We start from the raw sequence: 18,913 nt of genomic DNA, 5'->3' as shown, positions 1-18,913 counted from the left end.
AGTGCCTTCAAGATATATCTGTGGTAGAATCTGCACGGTATTGAGGACAAGTTGGGCTGTGTAGAGGTTGGTTGAGGTGGCGGCTGAAGCTGAGCTGATATTAAATTCAGAAACTAGTGGAGTGATGCGAATAATGAAAGGACCCGAGGGCGGTTCATGAAGGCCTCTTTATTCCAGTTTAGATGGACCTTTGGAAGTCAGATTTTGCCTGCTTGGCTTGATGAGTAGCTTAGGAGGTTCCATTGTTAATGATCTCTGAGCTAATTAGAATCAGAGGCAGTTATTCCTCTTGTGAATTGTACTCAAGTCCATAAGTTCAGAGTATAAAAGGGTCTCCTTAAACCCATCTGATGTCGCCATTACTAGCTTGGTAAGTGTTGTTCATGATTTTTAGCATAATGACCCAACTGGCATTGAAGGTGCCACGTAAAGCAACATTATGGAAGCATCTTTACTTTCATAGTATATTGTGGCTTGCAGTTGATTATGAAGCAAAGATAATAAAATTAGGTATTAGACTTGCTGGTATTTATTGGTTTTACAAATCAGCAGTCAAGAGAGGATGCCTAACTCTAGCTCCCCGATTACCCTGATGCACATCCAAGATGTCATGGAAGACATCAATATCTTATTTTAAGCATTGGATGCCGGGCATAAGGCCCATTCCATTAAGTCCATAAACAACTGGTAGACTTGCAAGCTTCCTTGGGTTTTTCTCAAAGCCATTTTTCCGCTAGTGCTGTTTTGATAAGTCAGTCCTCTCTTGAGAGAGATCTTTCAGAGAGAGGAGGAACTCCTAACTCCCATCCTGCTTTTCTTTTCTTTCTTTTTTTCCCTTTTTTCTTTTGAGAAAGAGAGAGAAAGGGAAAGAGAGCTATCTGCACTATAATATCCAGTTCTGGACTTTTTCAGGGACGTACCACCCAAGAATAAAGTCTAGAACTGCTAATTACCAAACATTGCCTTTATCCCAGGTTCACTCATATCCTACTTTTCTTATCACTCAGAATACACTTTTAGCGTTTGAACGAGGCTTTCTGTTTGAAAATGGAGAGGTATCTCTCCGAGTGCTTGACATGAGTAATTTTTGGTCCTCTTGTTGAAATGATTGGTTGCTTTCCCATCAGTTATTTTCAGAAAAAGAAATGAGCATCAGGCTTATACCATGTTCATGTATCTCTACCCATTCTTGAGCAAGAGAAGTGGAATCCGAAATCCATGATAGGTGAGGGCCACGGTGAACTCTCTGCTCAGCAATTCCTCTGGTGGGCCTCTTCATAATTATTCAGCACTGGCAGCCTCCAGCTTCAGTCTTTTGGTCACCTGCTATGCTGGAGCTTTAAGCTTGATTTTAAACAAAAGCCATGATAACAGCTATGGTGCCTTTTGTGCATTGTATTATCCACAGCATCTGCTATATATTTACGTTGTAAGCATTATAACATGGTGATTACATTGCAAAATTAAAAAAAAAAAAAATCTTTTTTAACTCTATATCCATACTATTGACTGAAGAAAAAATCTTCTATTCTAGATAAACAATAACGATCAATAATTGTTTGTTTTATACTTTGGATGAGACTCGTATCTCTAATTTTTTTATTTTTACATGAAAACCAGTGGGTGACCCCATCAAACCTGAAACTGAGTAATAGCTTTTGTGTCCCTCCTGTGAAGAATGTTGAGCCAGTTATCTGTACCTAGTATGCCACGTAACCACAATACTAAAACAGCACACAGTATGCCAAATTCCATGTATTGTGTGGAAATTCTTTTGCGAAATTAAGTACCTTGTCACCAGGCACGCGATCTTTAAGGCAGAAACTAAGTAACCAGTACTATTTTTTTGATAAGAATTATAGGGTTGCCATCAATATGAGATACTTATCCAAGATCAGGTAACTGGAGAAACATCTGTCAAGAGTTTGAATCGGGAACGTCCTCCAAATGAAGGCGTCCAAATGCCGGGTTGTAGCCAAGTTTGCATTTGGCCAATATGTTGAAAAAGCTGAACAGAGTTAGGTCATGGGTGAGTGGTGTACGTCTTTTCAGTTGTGGGTCAGGAGTGCATTTGCCCATGGGCGGGGGACCCGAATGGGAAACTGCCCTTGAGGCTTACCGTTCACCAGTTTGTTGTTTCTCAGACCCTTCTTTTCTTTCTCTTCCTCTCCTCATCTATTCATGTGAACACTGGAACAGCTACGTACTCTTGTCGCCACTACCCACTTTCTTGCTCTACTCATTTTAATTAGGTAGAACACTAACATAGGAGAATGGCATACAGTCTAATCTAAATCTATGACAGATTGCTGGTAAAAAGTGACTGAAACTTGCTAGGTCCGTAGAAGGTGCTGAAGTTGAATTCCATGCAAGGAAAGAGAAAAGTTTGCACGCCCTGCTTTTGGGGACGAGGGAAGAAGGTTACCCTTAATTAATTTCCCAGGTAATGGAAGCTAAAGAACTGCAGCATGGCAAGCTTGGAGAAAGAGAGCACCAGCACAGCTTATTTAAGTCAGTGGGTCGTGCATGATATGATAGAGACTATAGGCGACTCTGAGGCCTTCTGGGACCTCCACTTTGATGCCATAATTGAAGGTCATGCTTTCTCGCGGCTGTTATTTTTCTTCTTTAATATCAAGTAATCGACCCTAAAAACTCTTCCTTGAGGTATCACCTTCCTTTTCTTTTGTGAGCATAGTAGGAAAGCAGTTTAGTGACTTGGCTTGGCATGAATATTCGTTGAATGCATCTCCTTTGCTACCAAAGTTTACCAGGCTAAAAGACAAAATAGATGATAGGATTCTCTTCCGCAAGTTTACAACGTACAAGCAATAGGAGGAAATTAAGAACAATAGCAAACAAACCAAACCCCATGGGTCTTAGCTAGCTTTAATTTACACGCTGATCACTCCCCATCAACCTAAGTAATAGATAGCCTACGCAACTTGAGAGAACATATCTAACCCTTTGTTCTCGAGCACACACTGTTCTTTCCTTCTTCACAGCATAACACTAGAATTAGTCCACGGTTGCTCCAGGGGGGCATTCTCTCACACATTTTCCGGCGACGAGGGCGGCAGCAGTGGCTGAGTAATGGAAGAAGCTTTGAAGGGAGTTGTTGATCTGATTCCATCATTTTCGCCAGTGGAGGAAACCACGACGGCAGCCTCCCTTGCAGCAAATGCTCTCTCTTCACTCTTCCCCCATAAGACCAGATACAGTCCGGCTATGATCAGTACTGCACCAATGATCCTGCACGATGGGTTGAATTAGATAAGCTTCTAAGTGTTATAACTGCATGTGTCACTGGTATTATGCCTTAATTAGGATAGGTTTGTACCCTCCAAGGTAGAACTGTTCGCCCAAAGCAATCGAAGCCATGATAGCGACGACAAGTGTCTGGACCGGTTGGTAAACAGCCACGAAGACAGGACCACCCCGGTCGATGCACCATATTTGAACCGCAAAGGCAACCCCTGAAGCAATGAATCCCTGCATTGGAACTCATGTACTATGTTAGCATAGCTGTCTGTGTTAATATACGTAATGAATTCCATCTGTGACTAGAAATCCTTTTGTCGGGATCATAGATATACTAATATCATTAGATTTTGAGAATCATAAAGGTGCCAAAAAATGACTCCACCAATATATATCAACTTTGGCTTCATAGCTTGAGAGATTTGCTATGTTGCAAAGAATCATAGGAAATTGTTGTGACCATGTATGTGGTCCTAACATGTCCGGGAAATACACCATGATGTCAGAGAGATGAGTTTGTTGGCTTATGCTCCCTCTAAATACACCATGAGATGTGCATGCGTTGCCTTCCAGGCTAAATATATTTTCAGAAAGGTCAATGAAGCTGCAGATTGAGTGGCCTCGTATGTGGCCGACCACTCTGAGTTGATAAGAGGGAGCTACTTAGAGCATTTCGAAATTAACTTGCTATTTTTTGGCTTTTTTGGATGTATTTACAATAAAAGTATATGAGTTAAAAAAAAAAAAAAAAAAAAAAAACAGGGATGATATATATCCAACTGTTTTGTGCTCATCTCGCTCTCTTCTATTCGGTTTGGAGGGAATACAGTCTCTTTTATCTATTGAAACAATATAGGCATGACTGAAGGAAAGGAACTTCCCCTCTCCTGATGATGTGCTTGTGGCTCCCTCCAACTAAGTTCAATGGAGCCTAATCAACTGTAAATGGTTATAAAAAAATATTAAGGGGGCAGAATAAATGAGAAGGAAAGGTCATGTTCATCAATTATGTCGACCACTAGGTTGAACTTTGTGCACCCTGTCTTATATTTAACCTCTAAAAAGAATATATATATATATATATATATATATATATATATATATATATATATATATATATGCAAAGTTAGCTTTAACCGACTCTACTAAAGATTCTAAAGAATGATATAATATCGGAACCTCTTCGAAAGCTTTTCCCTTCCACTTTTCCACTTACATGGAAGGGTACTTGGTGGTTTCGCCTGCAATATGGAATGTCTAACCGGGCTATCTCCACTGTTTAGTAAATGTAAAAGGAGATGACCATGCTTACCCCAGTAATCAATAAATAAAAAATGAAATAAGCAAGGTTAATCTTTAGTCCAAAGTTATTCTGCTACAGTCATTTAGACTTCCGACATTCCTTGAGTTCGCGTTCTCTTTCACAAATCCTTGGAGTTAACACGTGCTATTTTTCTTCCCAGTTTCTATATGCTTTCTATTTTTCTCAGTCCTTCTTCAGAGATTTTATATTACCAACGGATGTATTCATGAAGAGGGAAGCCGACATCAGCGAGGCCGATAGCATGCACGACTTTCAAAGCATCATGCTTTAAGATCCATGCACCCCTCTTCTTCCCTTTTATTTTTTGGCCCCACAACTCAAGAAGGGAGAAAAAAAGAGGACGATCAGGCCATAGAAGGAAAGAAGAAAGAAATTTTACCGCGTAGAGGATGGTGAAGAGCTCGGAGCCAGAGTGGAAGATCCAGGCCTCGGCATCCCTCTCGATGAAGGCTGCGATGACCAAGAACTGGATCACGCCGAAGAAACATGTGTACGAGGTCACCGACAGCCTCGCCGGGTACTTCTTCAGCACCGGCGCCTGGAGCACCAGCCACCCCGACCACGACAGGCAGTGCCCGATGAGATATAAGCAACCAAGTGTCCAGTTCTTCCCCTGGGCGTCACCCAGCCACAGCATTGTCGGCGTGGAGCGAGGGCTAGGTTGGTTCAGGGCATGAGATGGCGAGAAGATGGTCGGGCCCTTGTACAGTGTTATGACCGACGCGCCTGCGACGCACGCTAACGTGCCCGTCAGCTTTCCAATCCCGTCCCTTCGGTCGATGCGGACCTTCTCTATCCTGTTAGCAGAGTGGATCGAAAATGTTACGTGTTGAGGAGATTACAAGTTGATCGAGAGAGAAAGAGAGATAGAGGTGATGTGGGCTTGCCTGAGGAGGGCGGCCATGAGGAAGGTGATGGCGGGGACGGAGTTCTGGATGGCGGAGGCGAAGGTAGGGGAGGTGTTGTCAAGACCTAGTAGGTAGAAGCCCTGGTTTGCAGTTATACTTGCATGGAGGAACGCACAAAGAAAGATCTCCAAATCAGAACTGAGTTATTAACAAAAATAGAGAGCAGTTTATAATGGTAATCTGATCTTACGTACCCGCACAACGCTAGGAGGAAGAATTGAACGAGGAAGTTGAGTGTAATGGGTGGCCTGTCTTTCCTGTTACAGACGAACAGCGGAACGAGAGCTAATAAGGATCTTAATTAATTAACTTTAAGAGGCAAGTCTTATCATCTGTATGTCATCTTCATGAATCAATATATGGTTTGTCTGGTTTATGATCGACTCTTAAACTGACGTCAACTCTCTAAAATCGATGTTGAGTTCGAGAACGTAAAATGAATATTCTTGGTCACATAGTTTAAGCTCATGCAAACTGAGGACAGTTTTTCAAAATAGGGAATCGCGTGTCAAAATAAGAATCGGACGTGCTTGCAAAAGCTATCTTACTTCTCGAGGAAGTAGGCAAAAGGCACGAGGAGGATCAAGGCGATGATGTTCCGATAGACGGGGAACACCACCTTGCTGATCCCCATATTAAGGGCCGCCCGGGAGACGACATGAAACCCTGCGTACCCAAACTGCAGGGCCAACATGGCCACATGCAGCTGCACCCTCTCCGGCACGCCGCATACTTTCTTCCCCGCATCATCCGCCATCTCTCCACCACCACCACCACCACCACAAGAGACTAGAGACAGGGAGGAAGAGAATAGAGTGCGGAGGGGTGAAGGAAGGATGTAGAGAAGTGAGGAGTAGTGGGGGTCTCTAAATATGTGCGAGAGAGGGAGGAAAGGAGCATAAGGAAGGCGTGGGGCTTCTTGGCCTATGTTAGTGTGGAGTAGCCCCCACGGTCACCCTCTAAAAAGACGTTATATCAACAGTTTGTTTTCTGGTTGTCTCCCACATTCTTCTTTCTCTCTCTCTCTCTCTCTCTCTCTCTCTTTGGGGTAAAAACTTTCTTTTCTCTTTCACGCATTATAACAAACACTCAAGTATGTAGTCACACACAGAGAGAGAGAGAGAGGGCGAGATTCTGGTGCAACTATGTATTATAAGTATGGTGTGGTAGTAGATATTTTGCAGCGTATGAAACAGAGGCGAGTGCGTATTTCTCTTTACAGGTCCGACAGACAAGATAGCAACGAGCGCACTAAGGGGGGATGCCGATCGTATCCTTTTGCCGGCGCCATGCCACTGATGATGATAATTGAGGAGGAGAATAGGATAGCACGCACGAGGGGGTCAAGAAGAGCCCCCATATATGCTTTGAAATAATATTTTATGATACAGCATCCTAAGAGTTTGAAGGCATCACCATGAAGATACATATAACGTCATATAGATGGTTGTTAAATTTATAGGATATCATAACGAAAGTAGTGTTAGATTATTGGCTTTGAACTGTTGTTATATGAGATGCTTAATATTCATGAACTTGTAGACAAAAGATATTGGAGCATTAATTATATGAGCCAGGTAGGATCGCTATTTTTTCTCTTTTCAGAAAACAACATGATGGGGTTGTCGTCCATTAGGTTTTGTACCCTAAACTTACTGGAAGCTCAATAGATTTTGGACTCTGAAACTTATTGGAAGAGAAATGCCAACCAATCAAGACTAGACTGATTGATCAAATAGCATCAATTTCTTGGGAGTCCCTTCATGATATATGAATATATTTTAGAATAACTCATAAATATAACTTATCTCACTATTATATATCTTGTCCAATAGCCATGGTAGTCATTAATATAGATATAGTTTTGTCTTCTTATGGCTGTGGCAGCCGCATGATACTCCACTATAACTTTCCATGATTGATCTTTTCCTTATCGACTTAAAATATGAGTTATAGTTAATTAACATAATATCAAAGCTCAAATTTACTAAAAAAATAAAAAAATAACTTACTATATCTTGTAGCTGTTACTTGTGACCTTACACCAATGGTATAAAAGCTTATATATATGTGTGTGTGTGTGTGTGTGTGTGTGTGTGTGTGTGTGTGTGTGTGTGTGTGTGTGTTTGTTAGAGAGGGAGAGATGGATAGATAGATAGATATATGTAGATAAATAGATAGATTATCATGATGAGCAACTCATTGTATAATTTGTTTACTCCATAGTAAACACCTTTGTAGATGCTAAACCCTAAATTATAGTTGAATCAAGTTAAACAATCTTAACTTTTACATTTGGAAAAGCCCAATATTTTTATGTCCTTCCTTTATTAAAATTCAAAAGAAATACTCCTTTTTTTCTAAGTAAAAATAGATTCTTTCTTTCCTAGACATTTCATATTTAGTAATTAGCTTTAAAAGAGTTTCGTGTAATTTAGATTGCAGTATCATCGTGCTATCCATGAGTAGGAGTGTAAATCAACACTATATCCATCTCTTTTGCCTTTTACTAATGTCCATAATGTGTCAAGCGTAGTTCAGGCTCAAAGATGGTGGCCTGACTAGTATTTGAATATGTGTCAGCCAACGGTGACATTATCTCACTGGACACTGATTTATGATGGATAATAAAGTGGAATGCTGAGCAGCTCTAGCGACTAAGTTCTTGACCATCATTGATGACAAGATATGGTATGGAACAAGACAAATAAGCTTAAGTCATCAATATATCATATTTAGGGATCGTATGCTCTAAAAATTCTTTAGCTTTAAAGATAAATATTTTTGATAATAAAAAAATATTATCAGTTTTGATATTATAGGGTTGTAAATTTACAATGATGAACTAGCTAAGCAAATCTACATAAAGGACTCGTTTGGTTAGCGAAAAAAGAGAGAAAAAAATTGTGATCAATGAAAAATGAAGAAAGACTTTTCATTTAGTTGGAGTTTTCAAAAAAAAAAAAGAGATGAAAAGGTAACATTCTATAGGAATAAATTTTTCATATTTTATAGAAAAGAAAAATCCATGAGAGACATAGAAAAGTTACTTTTTCATCATTTGGAAATTAGAATTTTTTTTTCAAAACTACTATTAAACTATTAAAATTCATGAATAAAGTTTTTGCTTTTATTAAAGGTATAATAGATATTTTATATATTTTTTCAAAAAAAATAGATCTCGATCAAACATAAGCCACTCGTAAATATACTGTTTTTTCATAATCAACCAAATATGATATAACCATTTTTTCAGACATCATATTTTCGAAAATCAACTTTTCAAAAATAATATTTTGGTGAAAAATATTCTTTCCGTAAATCAAATAAGTCTGAAGTTCTTAATAAAGATACCATCGTCACCACTTATTTTCATGTCCAAATATATATGATTTCATACAATGACAAGCTTGTGTGTAATGCCGAAAGTTTAAGGACCTCTAGAGGGACCTCATTCTACACCACTTATGTTTTTTTAATCGCAGGACAATACAATATCGTATGGATGGAGTTAAAATACTCGAGGAGCCGAAAAGAGAGCAGCCTTGGAGCCGCATCATAATGGCCTTCACAGTTCATGATTAAAATCCATTGCCACACTCGATCACCAACGCCTTTCCCTCTCTCTCCCTCTCCCTCTCCCTCTCTCTCTCCCTCTTCTCAGTGAGAGAATTCACACGCTTTAACTGTCGTTGTTAGAGAATCAATCACACGCTTCAAGTATCCCTGTTCCCTTATTGGCTCGCCACCGTTTGGTGGAAATCATGAGAATTACCTCGGAGGGCGAGGCGAGGTCTCACTTTTTTTTTTTCCATCGCCAAACTTTCAAATACGGCCTGTATCCCTGAATTAACAACGGCTCCCTTCCATAACCGTTATTACAAAAATAATGATTCTTGTTTGTATATTCACTCCACTTTAGAGTAGTGATTAACTAAATAATGTTGAATAATAGATTAACCAATAATATATTTTTCTCAAATCATTGTTAACAAAATAAGAATTATTTTTTTTTATTTAGTCTAGAGATATCAGTTTGAGCTGCTAATTGAATCGTCTCTTTTGCTGCTCATCATTCTAGAGATATTATATGAACTCGTTTTGTTTCTTTTCCTCTACCTCTATATAGTATTTTGTCTTTTGATTCAGATGATAGTGCTAACGTGCGACTAGTGTGAGCTGCCGATATACAAAAAAAAAAAAAGATGTTAGTTTTCTTCTAAAAATTAGCAGCATTCTTCGAGACTTTATCAAGTTAAATAATTATTATATATATAATAAAAATAAATTTAAAAATATTATTTTATATAGATCGTAGTAAATATCATAAATAATAGGCGTTTTTTCTACAAAAATGTCCCTTATACTAGATTGATAGCAAGGTAATACTTATTATTCAACTTTTATTAAACATATTATAGAAGTTCTTTGTCATTAATAAGCAACTCAACATATTAGACCCTCTCTTACCTTTGTTTTTTTTATTATTATTCTTTTCTTTTGCGAAGATCAAGAACTAGAGCAGCAGCACTTTGGTAGGTCGGTGAGGAGCCATAGTTTAATGGTACCCCCAAGCTTCCCACTCCCAAAGTTGTCGTTCCCCGGGCGTGGGTGGGCTTCTTTTCCTCGCATCCGCTTGCGGCCGTGTTCAGGTGCCGAGCCGATCTCCTGCTTTAAGGGACAGCCTGCCCGCCCCGATCGAGACAAGCCATCATTTGTATATCTCCAAAGGCCTCCCATGGCTCCTTATTTTATATTGCGCCGGTCGAGCATCTAAATCTCCTGCCATTCCCTTGCTTTTTGCCTCTATAAAGAAAAGCCTCCACCCGAGTTCTGACATCCATCCCATCTACTCTCCTTGGTGCAAAGCTTTTCTTAACCTTCTTCGGCTGGTGCTTTGTGTTTCGTTTCGTTTCGTTTCGTTGGTGAGGTGTTTGTGTGTTCATGAGGATCCACATGAAAGAGATTGTTTAATGCAAAGGTGGCAGCACATACAGCTTAATTTGCAGCAGCATTGGCCTTTTCTTTCTTCTCTTGGCGCTTTCGGCTTTGCTCTTTGTTTAGCGGGTTTAATCAGGCTTTGGTGTGCCCATGGATGGAAATTTCTTGGCTCCACTAAATATATGTTGATGTTTTTGACCTTAATGGTCCAGTTTATTTTTGATGAAATACAGCGGAAAGCCCACCACTAAGTTTTGAATACTAGTATAACAAATCAGAATTTCATCTAGCCGAAAGGTATCTGTATAAGTACCTAAAATTTATCCAACAAATAACTAATATAAGACTAAGCACATGTCCGCATAAGTACTCACAGCCACAACCAAGCCCTTGCTAAACGAAGAAGGATGTTGGCCGGTGAAGCGGTGATTGGTTGATGGATTCTAATACAATTTGAATGGCATCATTCATGTACAAGATGAGCTCATTGAAATTTATTAACTCGGGTGCAGATCCATTTCCTTGGTGATAGGATCTGGCAACTTTCTTTGCCATTGATAGTGCTGGTTGGTACGCAATCTTTTCTTGGATTCGTTCTACCGATGTCTTTGTTTTGCTTTAACCATTGGTGTAAGTCACTTGATATCATACACACGAGAACAATGGGTTGCTAACCTTCACATGAGAGAAGTTTTCCCAAGTATAGTGGTTAAAGTTTCTCGAGCTCTGTCGGTAGTGAATTATTGAGGAAGAATCAAGGCAAAAAATAATTAATTCAAAGTTAAAGAAGAAAACGATTTGATGACGTTAGGATGCGAACTTTGCTGAATATTCGCCAAATCACTAGTAAGGGTCTCTTTCCAAGTAATCCAAATTGTTGCAATCCGACAGTGCCATGTCACATGTAGATTGCGTGCCAAGTTAATCAGCCATAGAGTTCCAAATCAATGCATAACGAAGGTGCTCTTTATGAATTTAGTGAAGAGAAGGGAAGGTCACATCCTAGCAGATGAAAACTTGAGATCAAGTACAGTTTGACAATGTTTAATCCTCCAGGCATGGACTCATATGTTGTTGCTAAAGCTTCCATCAATCCCAGTCTGAATTATGCTAACTAATCCCGGATAAAACAAAGCCTAATTCCCTTAACATCGTATACTGCTGATCTACTAATGTGGTACCAAACAATATTTAGCAATTACCGAACTTCTCTCCATCTAAAATTCACCACCTGCAGGACGATACTTTTTCCCTGTGGGTACCAGCAAGCACTTGGAATATCCTTGTGTCATTGAGGATGGATGGAATTAGGTAAAATATTCTAGTGGGAAAGGCGCACTATGGATCCTCTGATGACATTTTTTTTTGGGTTGGGGCCACTCGGTGAGGCGATGTTGTTCTCAGTGTCACTGTGGAAGAGTGACAAGCGGACGGCAAAACGGCAAAGCATGCTTTGCCCTGTCTGAACCTCAATGCATGCTCGCAAATACTCGTGGCCATGACAATGACCCCAAGTTTGTTCCTCCGAACCATGTCTTGGAATCTTAAGGATGCAACCTTTGCAAATTCTCACAGTATTCGCCCCGTCCTCTTGCATGCTGCATACAGCTTCAATTCCTCGAAAAAATTTAAGCATTCAGACTAAGGTATGCCATCTTGGTATTGGATCCTGTACCAGTGCCACCTTGTTACTGTATCGGAATGTCCGATATGGAGGTCGGTTCAGTATACCGAGTACCGGTATGTCCCCCGTACCACATATACCGGTATTGAATCGGTATGCTACGATATGCTTCATACCATTCGATTCCGTACGATATGGCGTATCTTGATTTAGACAGTATAAGTGGATAAATTCCGGCTTGAATGAAGACTAAGACTAGAGAAACTCTAAGCGTGCCCAAACCCATCCAAAAGAATTGCAAATGAGAAGGTAATTTGCATAATGAATTGCTTTGAGTAATCTCTCATTGAGTAGATTAAAATGAATCTATTGGGATCTACAACCCAGAAATAGTGGATAATAGGAGAGGAGTATCTTGAGATGAAGGGATTGCTATGTGCATGTCAAGTTTCCTTAGTTGCCGCAAAATGTAAGGAATTTTTATAATTCCTAGGAATTGATATGATACACATATGGCATAATTGAATGCTAAATTGAACAAGCCGGGAAAAAGTAGGCTCCATGAACTTCTAGTGTGCAGTTTGCACTAATAGAAGCCAAGAGCATGGCTGAAATTTAAATTTCAAACTAAAATTTTAAAATTATTGACTAGGTTCGGGGTGCCAACTACCAAGTAGTTCAACTGATGAAGCAAGTAGGATAGGATGCTAGTTTATATCTACCTAGCTCCTCAATCTAATCAATAATTGTTTTTAGATGCTTTTTTTCTTTGATGTGATTCAAAGGAGTCAAAAGAGCAAATCATGAAATATAAGACATTCTAATCCATAGAGGAATAGGTCCACCACTTCGTGGCGGTGCATTCCTATTAGACACATCAAATTAAAGTTTGAGACATGCGTTAACCAAACCCTATCTATCCCTAAATTGACTAATTCCGCATCAACAGTCCTAGGGTCAAAAAGCTACAGCGCCGAGGCCGAAGGCCACTTTGGTGCACCAACTTTGGCATCCCCTTGGGTCCCCCGAAGGAGACTAAGCCAAAGACGTACCATCATACCTCCCCCAGATGGATAGCACATTCCACCGGAGGCTGCGAGGGGATATCATGCGAATCTCCCAGATCGAATGCAGGCAAGATGCCGGGATATCGTCCCATCTCGAGGCCAGATTCCTCGTTAGTCGTTAATCGTTATCCAGGATCTGAGATAGTGTTTGGAGAGCCATGATATCGACCCCTCTGCGGGCGACACTTCCATTGAAATTTGGAACATGTCAAGTCAAATTGCAATCCACACGGACCAATCCTTTAGTGTCATGGGGAGCAAACTCTGGATATCTGGGATTAGGGAGGATATGTCGCGTAGGGTCACCACCTAGTCGGAATAGCACTGATGGGTGTCGGGCGTGGGCGCGGACGACATGCATGTACAAGTGATGGAATTCGAGTCAGTTTTAGCTGTGATAGTGCTGAACCCTGTCCTTGCCAGGGACATAAAGGTCTCAGTTTCGAGCACCAAGTCGCCTATACTCCCAAATGATGGACCCAAGCTTAGCTTTCCATCTCTAATAAGCTGACTTGATGATTGCTTGGAAGACTCAAAGCAATGCAGGCTCCCCCCCTGGGTCCATCTCCCTAACATTTTAATTGGTGCTATTCCGTGCTCGTCTATTCGGACCATGTGACCTGCACTGCGACGATGGTTGCTTATTGGCTGGGATATTCAATTACTTTGCTATCCAAATGATCATGAAACCGTTCGCTTTATATCGTGTTTGAAATAAGCTGATGACTCGGTTTATCCTAGTATTGGCTGCGATATCAACACTTAAAAGACCATGATGATTGGTTGGGTAAAGACATCGAGTAATGCCAAGTGATGCTAAGATTTTCTTGCCCTATGTCATGAGGAGATCGGTGTAATGATTTCTGGTGCAATGCACATGAGGTGGTTGAATATTAGATTGGCAAGACAGTACTGTTGAGCTTGAGAATTTTTTTTGTTGATTTTCCACCACCCTACGATTGCCATTCTCACAAGATATTGTCTGAGGTGATATCTGCATATTACTTGTTGCCACCAATTATTCAATAGGCTTTGCTCAGGGATTTGAGTTTCCGAAGGAAAGGGGGGAGGGAAAATTTGATATACGAACTTAGATTTGCCATCAAGCAGCTAAAGCTTCTTGTTTGGTCATTTGAGTAGCATAATAAAATATGCACCAAAAAAATCACTTGATAGATTAATTCTAAAACTTTATTTTAAGTTCTGTTATTTTCGTAAGCATGTGATTGTAATAAACCAAGTGGGTAAGTTGCGAATAGGGATGCCAATGGGTCGAGTCAGAATAGGATATGCTTGGCCCCGATCTAACCCGATTTCATGTATGAGTCCTAATATTGGACTTGGACCCAATGTAATGGATGATTAGGTTGGGTTGGGTATATGAAAAGTATTTTAGACTCAACAGGTCGTTTCGATTGGGTAAAAGAAAATTTTGTTCTTGTCTCATAATATGGAAAAAGAAGAAATGACTTGGAATACTGTCTTCTAGTCAATTCTAGCTGGGTCAAGTCAGATCAAGCTAGATTGGGTAACTAATAGGAAACTCTAAAATTATAGAACCATATAGTGTACATATAAGATCGATTGGGTTAGATCAAAATTTATGAAAACCAGACCCAACATTTCATGGGCCTAATATTTGAAACCGACCTAGCCCCGTAGGCCTTCAAGAATGGGTCGGGTTGGGTCATGGGCCAATTCAACCCATTTGCGTCCTTAGTTGTGAAGCTGCTTTCTGTCAGGATACCGGTTGTAAGCCCCTTTTTTTTAAGCTGTCATAATAATCGTTTTTGCCTTTTGTCAGAATAAAATTGAGTTCGCCACTTCGGGGCTCAGTATGAAATTTATTATATACCAATATCCTGTTAGGAGGTTGGAAGGTTGACTCCTAGGGGCAAGGCAAACCATAGATCTTCTGATGACTTCTGTTTGGCCTCTTCGTGTGACAGAGAGATTCTCTGGCCACTTCGCAACTAAATGACAAGAAAATTGACCCATTGGACGTCAAGGCATGCATGTTTTGCCCCGTGTGCATGGATGTCCTTCATTGCCTTGCAATGAGTCATTATCTGAGCACTAATATCATCATTAATATCTTTGGACATTTCTGAGGTGCAATTAATTACATGCATGTTTAGAAAATTCGATTGTTGTTTAAGATTAATTTCAAGTAATATTGTTTCCCTAAACATGTGATGATTGTATCATAAGTGGACTCGGTAAGTAATGCCCACCACAACCGTGAAGCTGCCTGCTAGGCTTGATAAGTTCTGGTTGGTAGCATTCTTGCAAGCCTTGTGCCATTTTGAAATAGGTCAGCTAGATCAAAGTAAGACGCGAGCATGAGAAAATTCCAACAGTCGGATCTCAAATCTCAACATTTTGTGTAAGTAGTGCCGATTTATTTGTGACAAGCATTGAATAAGAGAAGTATCTTTCTTTCTTTTTTTCTTGAAAAATTTGTTTTGATTTATCAGTTGCAACAATTGATTAAGAGAGAAGATTGCTAGTTGGCTGCAAAGATAGGACATGCAATCCCATTGCTATCAGTCCAAGGGTCGAGATTGTAACAAACTAACCATTTAATTATTCCTTCTTGTGTCACAAAAGAATATAGCATATCTCCGAACCTCCACAGATTTTTTGAAATATCTGTTGAGTTCCATTCAGGCACCGAGAGAAAATCTTCGCATCTCAAGGCCTTTTATTTATTTATTTATTTATTTTGTTCGCGTGGTCTTAACATGTTGCACTTAATAGTTAGTTGTTTGAAGCAACAATCTGTATTCCATGGCTCTGAGAGCTGGTGCTCTCTTGGTTAAGGAGGCCTCTACTACAATTATTGGCTAGATCCTGAGACAGACAATGGAGGGGTGTACGCATCTCCTACTTCAGGACATATAGAGTTCAGCAAGAGGATGCATCTTCTTTGGAGTGAGATACATCTACCAGAAGGCGAATGGGCAGCAGATTGGATGGTCTCCTTTGTGGCTGACCACTCCGATGGGATGCTCCGGATCGATGTGATGTTTTCTCCGAGGGCTTTTTGAGACATGTTGCTTTCTAACTCTGTTGGATGTATTCACACAAAAGTTGCGTGGAACGTCCCTCTTAGGAAAAAAAATATACTGGAATCCAGAGGTCTATCTTTCTTTTTATTTCTTTCTTTTCATTTTTTTATTATTTAGATTAGGAGGAGCTAATGCCCACCCTTTATGTCCATCGGACGCTCTGCTGCCCTGTTCCCTTGCCCAAATAGTAAGGGATGATACCGTCCGAGCAAAGGCTTGGTAGTTCCATGGTTCTACCGTTTGAAGCTATGCGATTCAGTTGGACTGACTCAATTGGCTTAGAGGCCTACCTTAGCCTTACGCCTTGGCTACAAAATGATTCAGGCCAACGTTTTTTTTTCGGCCCTTTTGAGTAGGCTGCATTTAGCCCAAACAAAGCCAAACAAATTTCGTGCGGAAGCCTGGCCCACCTCCTTTAGGCCCATCCCCTAACGCTAAGGGGTTTGGACTGTTCCGATCTCTATATCATATTGCTAGATCTTAAAACATGCACGCGAACGGCTGTGGTTAAATTTTTTTTCTTATTTTGTTGTTAAAATACAGATTTCTTTTTCTCTGTTCTTTTTAATCCTTGTGCCTAGGAGATACTGCGGGACTACACAACATCACGTTTGGACCCAACAGGAGACCAACATCACGTATGGACTACACAAGTACTAAATGGGCTTAGTTTAAGCAAACCAGACTATCAATTGTTTGATCACGACTTCTCATGACAGATCAGTTTAAGCTAATGAGTTCCACAAATCATCATTACGTAGTCAAATAAGCATGCACGGTGCATGCAGGGCCAGAGAGATTTCTTGATAGAAAAAAGAATAAGAAAACTCGGAAAGAAAGGGCAAAAAAGTGGGGGGGTGGAAAGAATGGGAAGAAATAAGAATGGAAGGAGTCTAAAAGACCTTGGCAACATCCTTCATGAGACCAGGATTGGCACGGCAGAAGGCGGAGAACTCGCTGAAGTCGATGTAGCCATCGCCATCGGTATCGAGCTCGGCCATCATGCGGTGGATCTCATCGGTGGAGGTGGAGCCAAGGGTGCGGAGGGCCTCCCCGAGCTCGGCTGATGAGATCTTCCCGTCGCCATTGGCATCGAAGCGCTTGAACATCCTCTCCATCTCTGGTGTCACTTCTCCCATCTTTCTTAGCCTCAGCAGTGTACTGGGAGTAACTTCTTCTTCTTCCTTCTTTCTATCTCTAGGTGTGTCCGGAGCCTCGGGGAAGAGGGGTGGTGAGAGAGAAGAGAGAGAGGAGGTGGCAAGGAGGGCAGGTAATCGAAGGCAGGGAATGTAGGAGAAATAGTTGGATCTCCCTTTTGACGCGGGTTTTCGTTCTGAACAATAGAATTCTCCCCTGTTTTATTCTATCTTTTTTTTAATATATTTTATTACTGCCAATATCACGACCATCTCGATATCGAATTTCATACCAATGCCACTCTATCATTGTATTGGTACATCCGATACGGCATCGGTTTAGTATACTAAATATTAGTATGCCTCATACCGTATATTAGTATCGAACCGATACAGTATGATACGTCTCTTATTTAGTATCTTTTATATGCTGCTAATAAGGCTACCCAATGTGTTTCAAGATCTATTTTGGATAAACTATAGATTTCGATTGGATTTATAAAAGATAGGCTTGCAAATAGTTTGTTTAACACCTGGCCTGATTTAGAGAGAGACATGCCCTGATTTTTTTCTTTTGGGTCATGAGTTTAGATCTATTTGGTTGACCAGATTAATTTGGAATGGAACATACTTTAGAGCCATCAAATCATTCAAGTCGAGACAGGTCAAGCATGATCCAAATCTAAACTAATGGAATTGGATCTAAGTTCATGTGGAATAAAAATATACTAGGGCTCTATTTCTAGAAGGAAAAATGACGATAAGGTGGATGACAAGTTTGAGAGAATCAAAAGAGGTTATCTACATGTAATGCTATTAATACTGATTCAACCTTCGTTGTGCTATAACTAATTCAACAACCTCGATTTCGATATGCAGATCCAAAGTGGGTGAAAAAGGGGTTAGGAATTTCAAAGTCATGAGATTTTGGATTGAGTTGGATCAGACCAAATCAGATTTGATCTAATGTTTGATCCATGTTAGACCCGAGCGAAGCCCAAGTTGGATCAAATATGCCAAACCCTAGCCAGTTTGCCAAATGGACCGTTCTTTAGGACCACCCACAGATCCAAGGAATCAGATCAAAGAGATAATATTTCAGACCCAACAACAGATCCAAGAGATCAGATCAGGCTACAACTAAATAAGTTGGGTACGAGTTAATCCAAAACCCATTTGCAGCACTAGCGAATGGTCTTTTAGCACCATGCTCCTAGAGCCCTCGTCTATGGCTAACTACGCTGGTCATCCCTGGTGGGACAGAAAGCTGGCCAAAGGCAAGATGATTAAGAAGCACAAGCTTGGCTTGTTAAATTGTTGTGTAACGGATATTCGAACTAAAGCAGAATTTAACTAGAGATGCTCAATTTTAGCTTATTTCTCAGTGCAAATGCTTGAACGAGCCTATGGGTGCCAAATCCAGTTTCTATTTATCATGCAAGCCCAAGTATTGGCTAGCCTATGAATCATGCTCGAGGCTTTCAATTGAACAAGCTCTATAGCTAAATCACCAAAGCCCTGTCTCAAAATTATGGTGACATAATCCTAATTTCTGATTGGGATCGACAAATGAAACATACA

General features: G+C 40.4%; 2 protein-coding genes across 2 annotated transcripts; both read right to left on the bottom strand.

Annotated features, from left to right (window-relative positions):
• Nucleotides 1-2,776: 2,776 nt before the first annotated feature.
• Nucleotides 2,777-6,616, bottom strand: LOC103705504 (protein WALLS ARE THIN 1-like). The gene is made up of 6 exons (XM_008789236.6): nt 6,042-6,616; nt 5,688-5,750; nt 5,473-5,589; nt 4,965-5,382; nt 3,341-3,492; nt 2,777-3,252 (listed from the first exon to the last, which is right to left on the bottom strand). The coding sequence occupies exons 1-6, from the start codon at nt 6,248-6,250 to the stop codon at nt 3,051-3,053; spliced, it is 1,161 nt and encodes a 386-aa protein (XP_008787458.1). The 5' UTR covers nt 6,251-6,616; the 3' UTR covers nt 2,777-3,050.
• A 10,436-nt stretch (nt 6,617-17,052) lies between these two features.
• On the bottom strand, nt 17,053-18,819 carry LOC103705506 (polcalcin Phl p 7-like). Its single transcript, XM_088712582.2, has one exon. It carries the CDS (start codon nt 17,333-17,335, stop codon nt 17,090-17,092), a length of 246 nt encoding a protein of 81 aa, XP_088568708.1. The 5' UTR covers nt 17,336-18,819; the 3' UTR covers nt 17,053-17,089.
• Nucleotides 18,820-18,913: the final 94 nt, after the last annotated feature.

Source organism: Phoenix dactylifera, chromosome 16 (genome assembly GCF_051530095.1).
Source record: "Phoenix dactylifera cultivar Ajwa chromosome 16, Ajwa_hap1_PhDact_Kaust_v1.1, whole genome shotgun sequence".
NCBI lineage: Eukaryota > Viridiplantae > Streptophyta > Magnoliopsida > Arecales > Arecaceae > Phoenix > Phoenix dactylifera.
This window is presented reverse-complemented; position numbering and strand designations above follow the sequence as displayed.

Coding starts and splice junctions, on each gene's coding strand:
- LOC103705504 (XM_008789236.6), bottom strand. CDS start 6,250: ATGGCGGATGATGCGGGGAAGAAAGTATGCGGCGTGCCGGAGAGGGTG. Junction 5,751..6,041: donor TTTGCCTACTTCCTCGAGAA/GTAAGATAGCTT, acceptor CGTCTGTAACAG/GAAAGACAGGCCACCCATTA. Junction 5,383..5,472: donor CTCATGGCCGCCCTCCTCAG/GCAAGCCCACAT, acceptor CTCTGCTAACAG/GATAGAGAAGGTCCGCATCG.
- LOC103705506 (XM_088712582.2), bottom strand. CDS start 17,335: ATGGGAGAAGTGACACCAGAGATGGAGAGGATGTTCAAGCGCTTCGAT.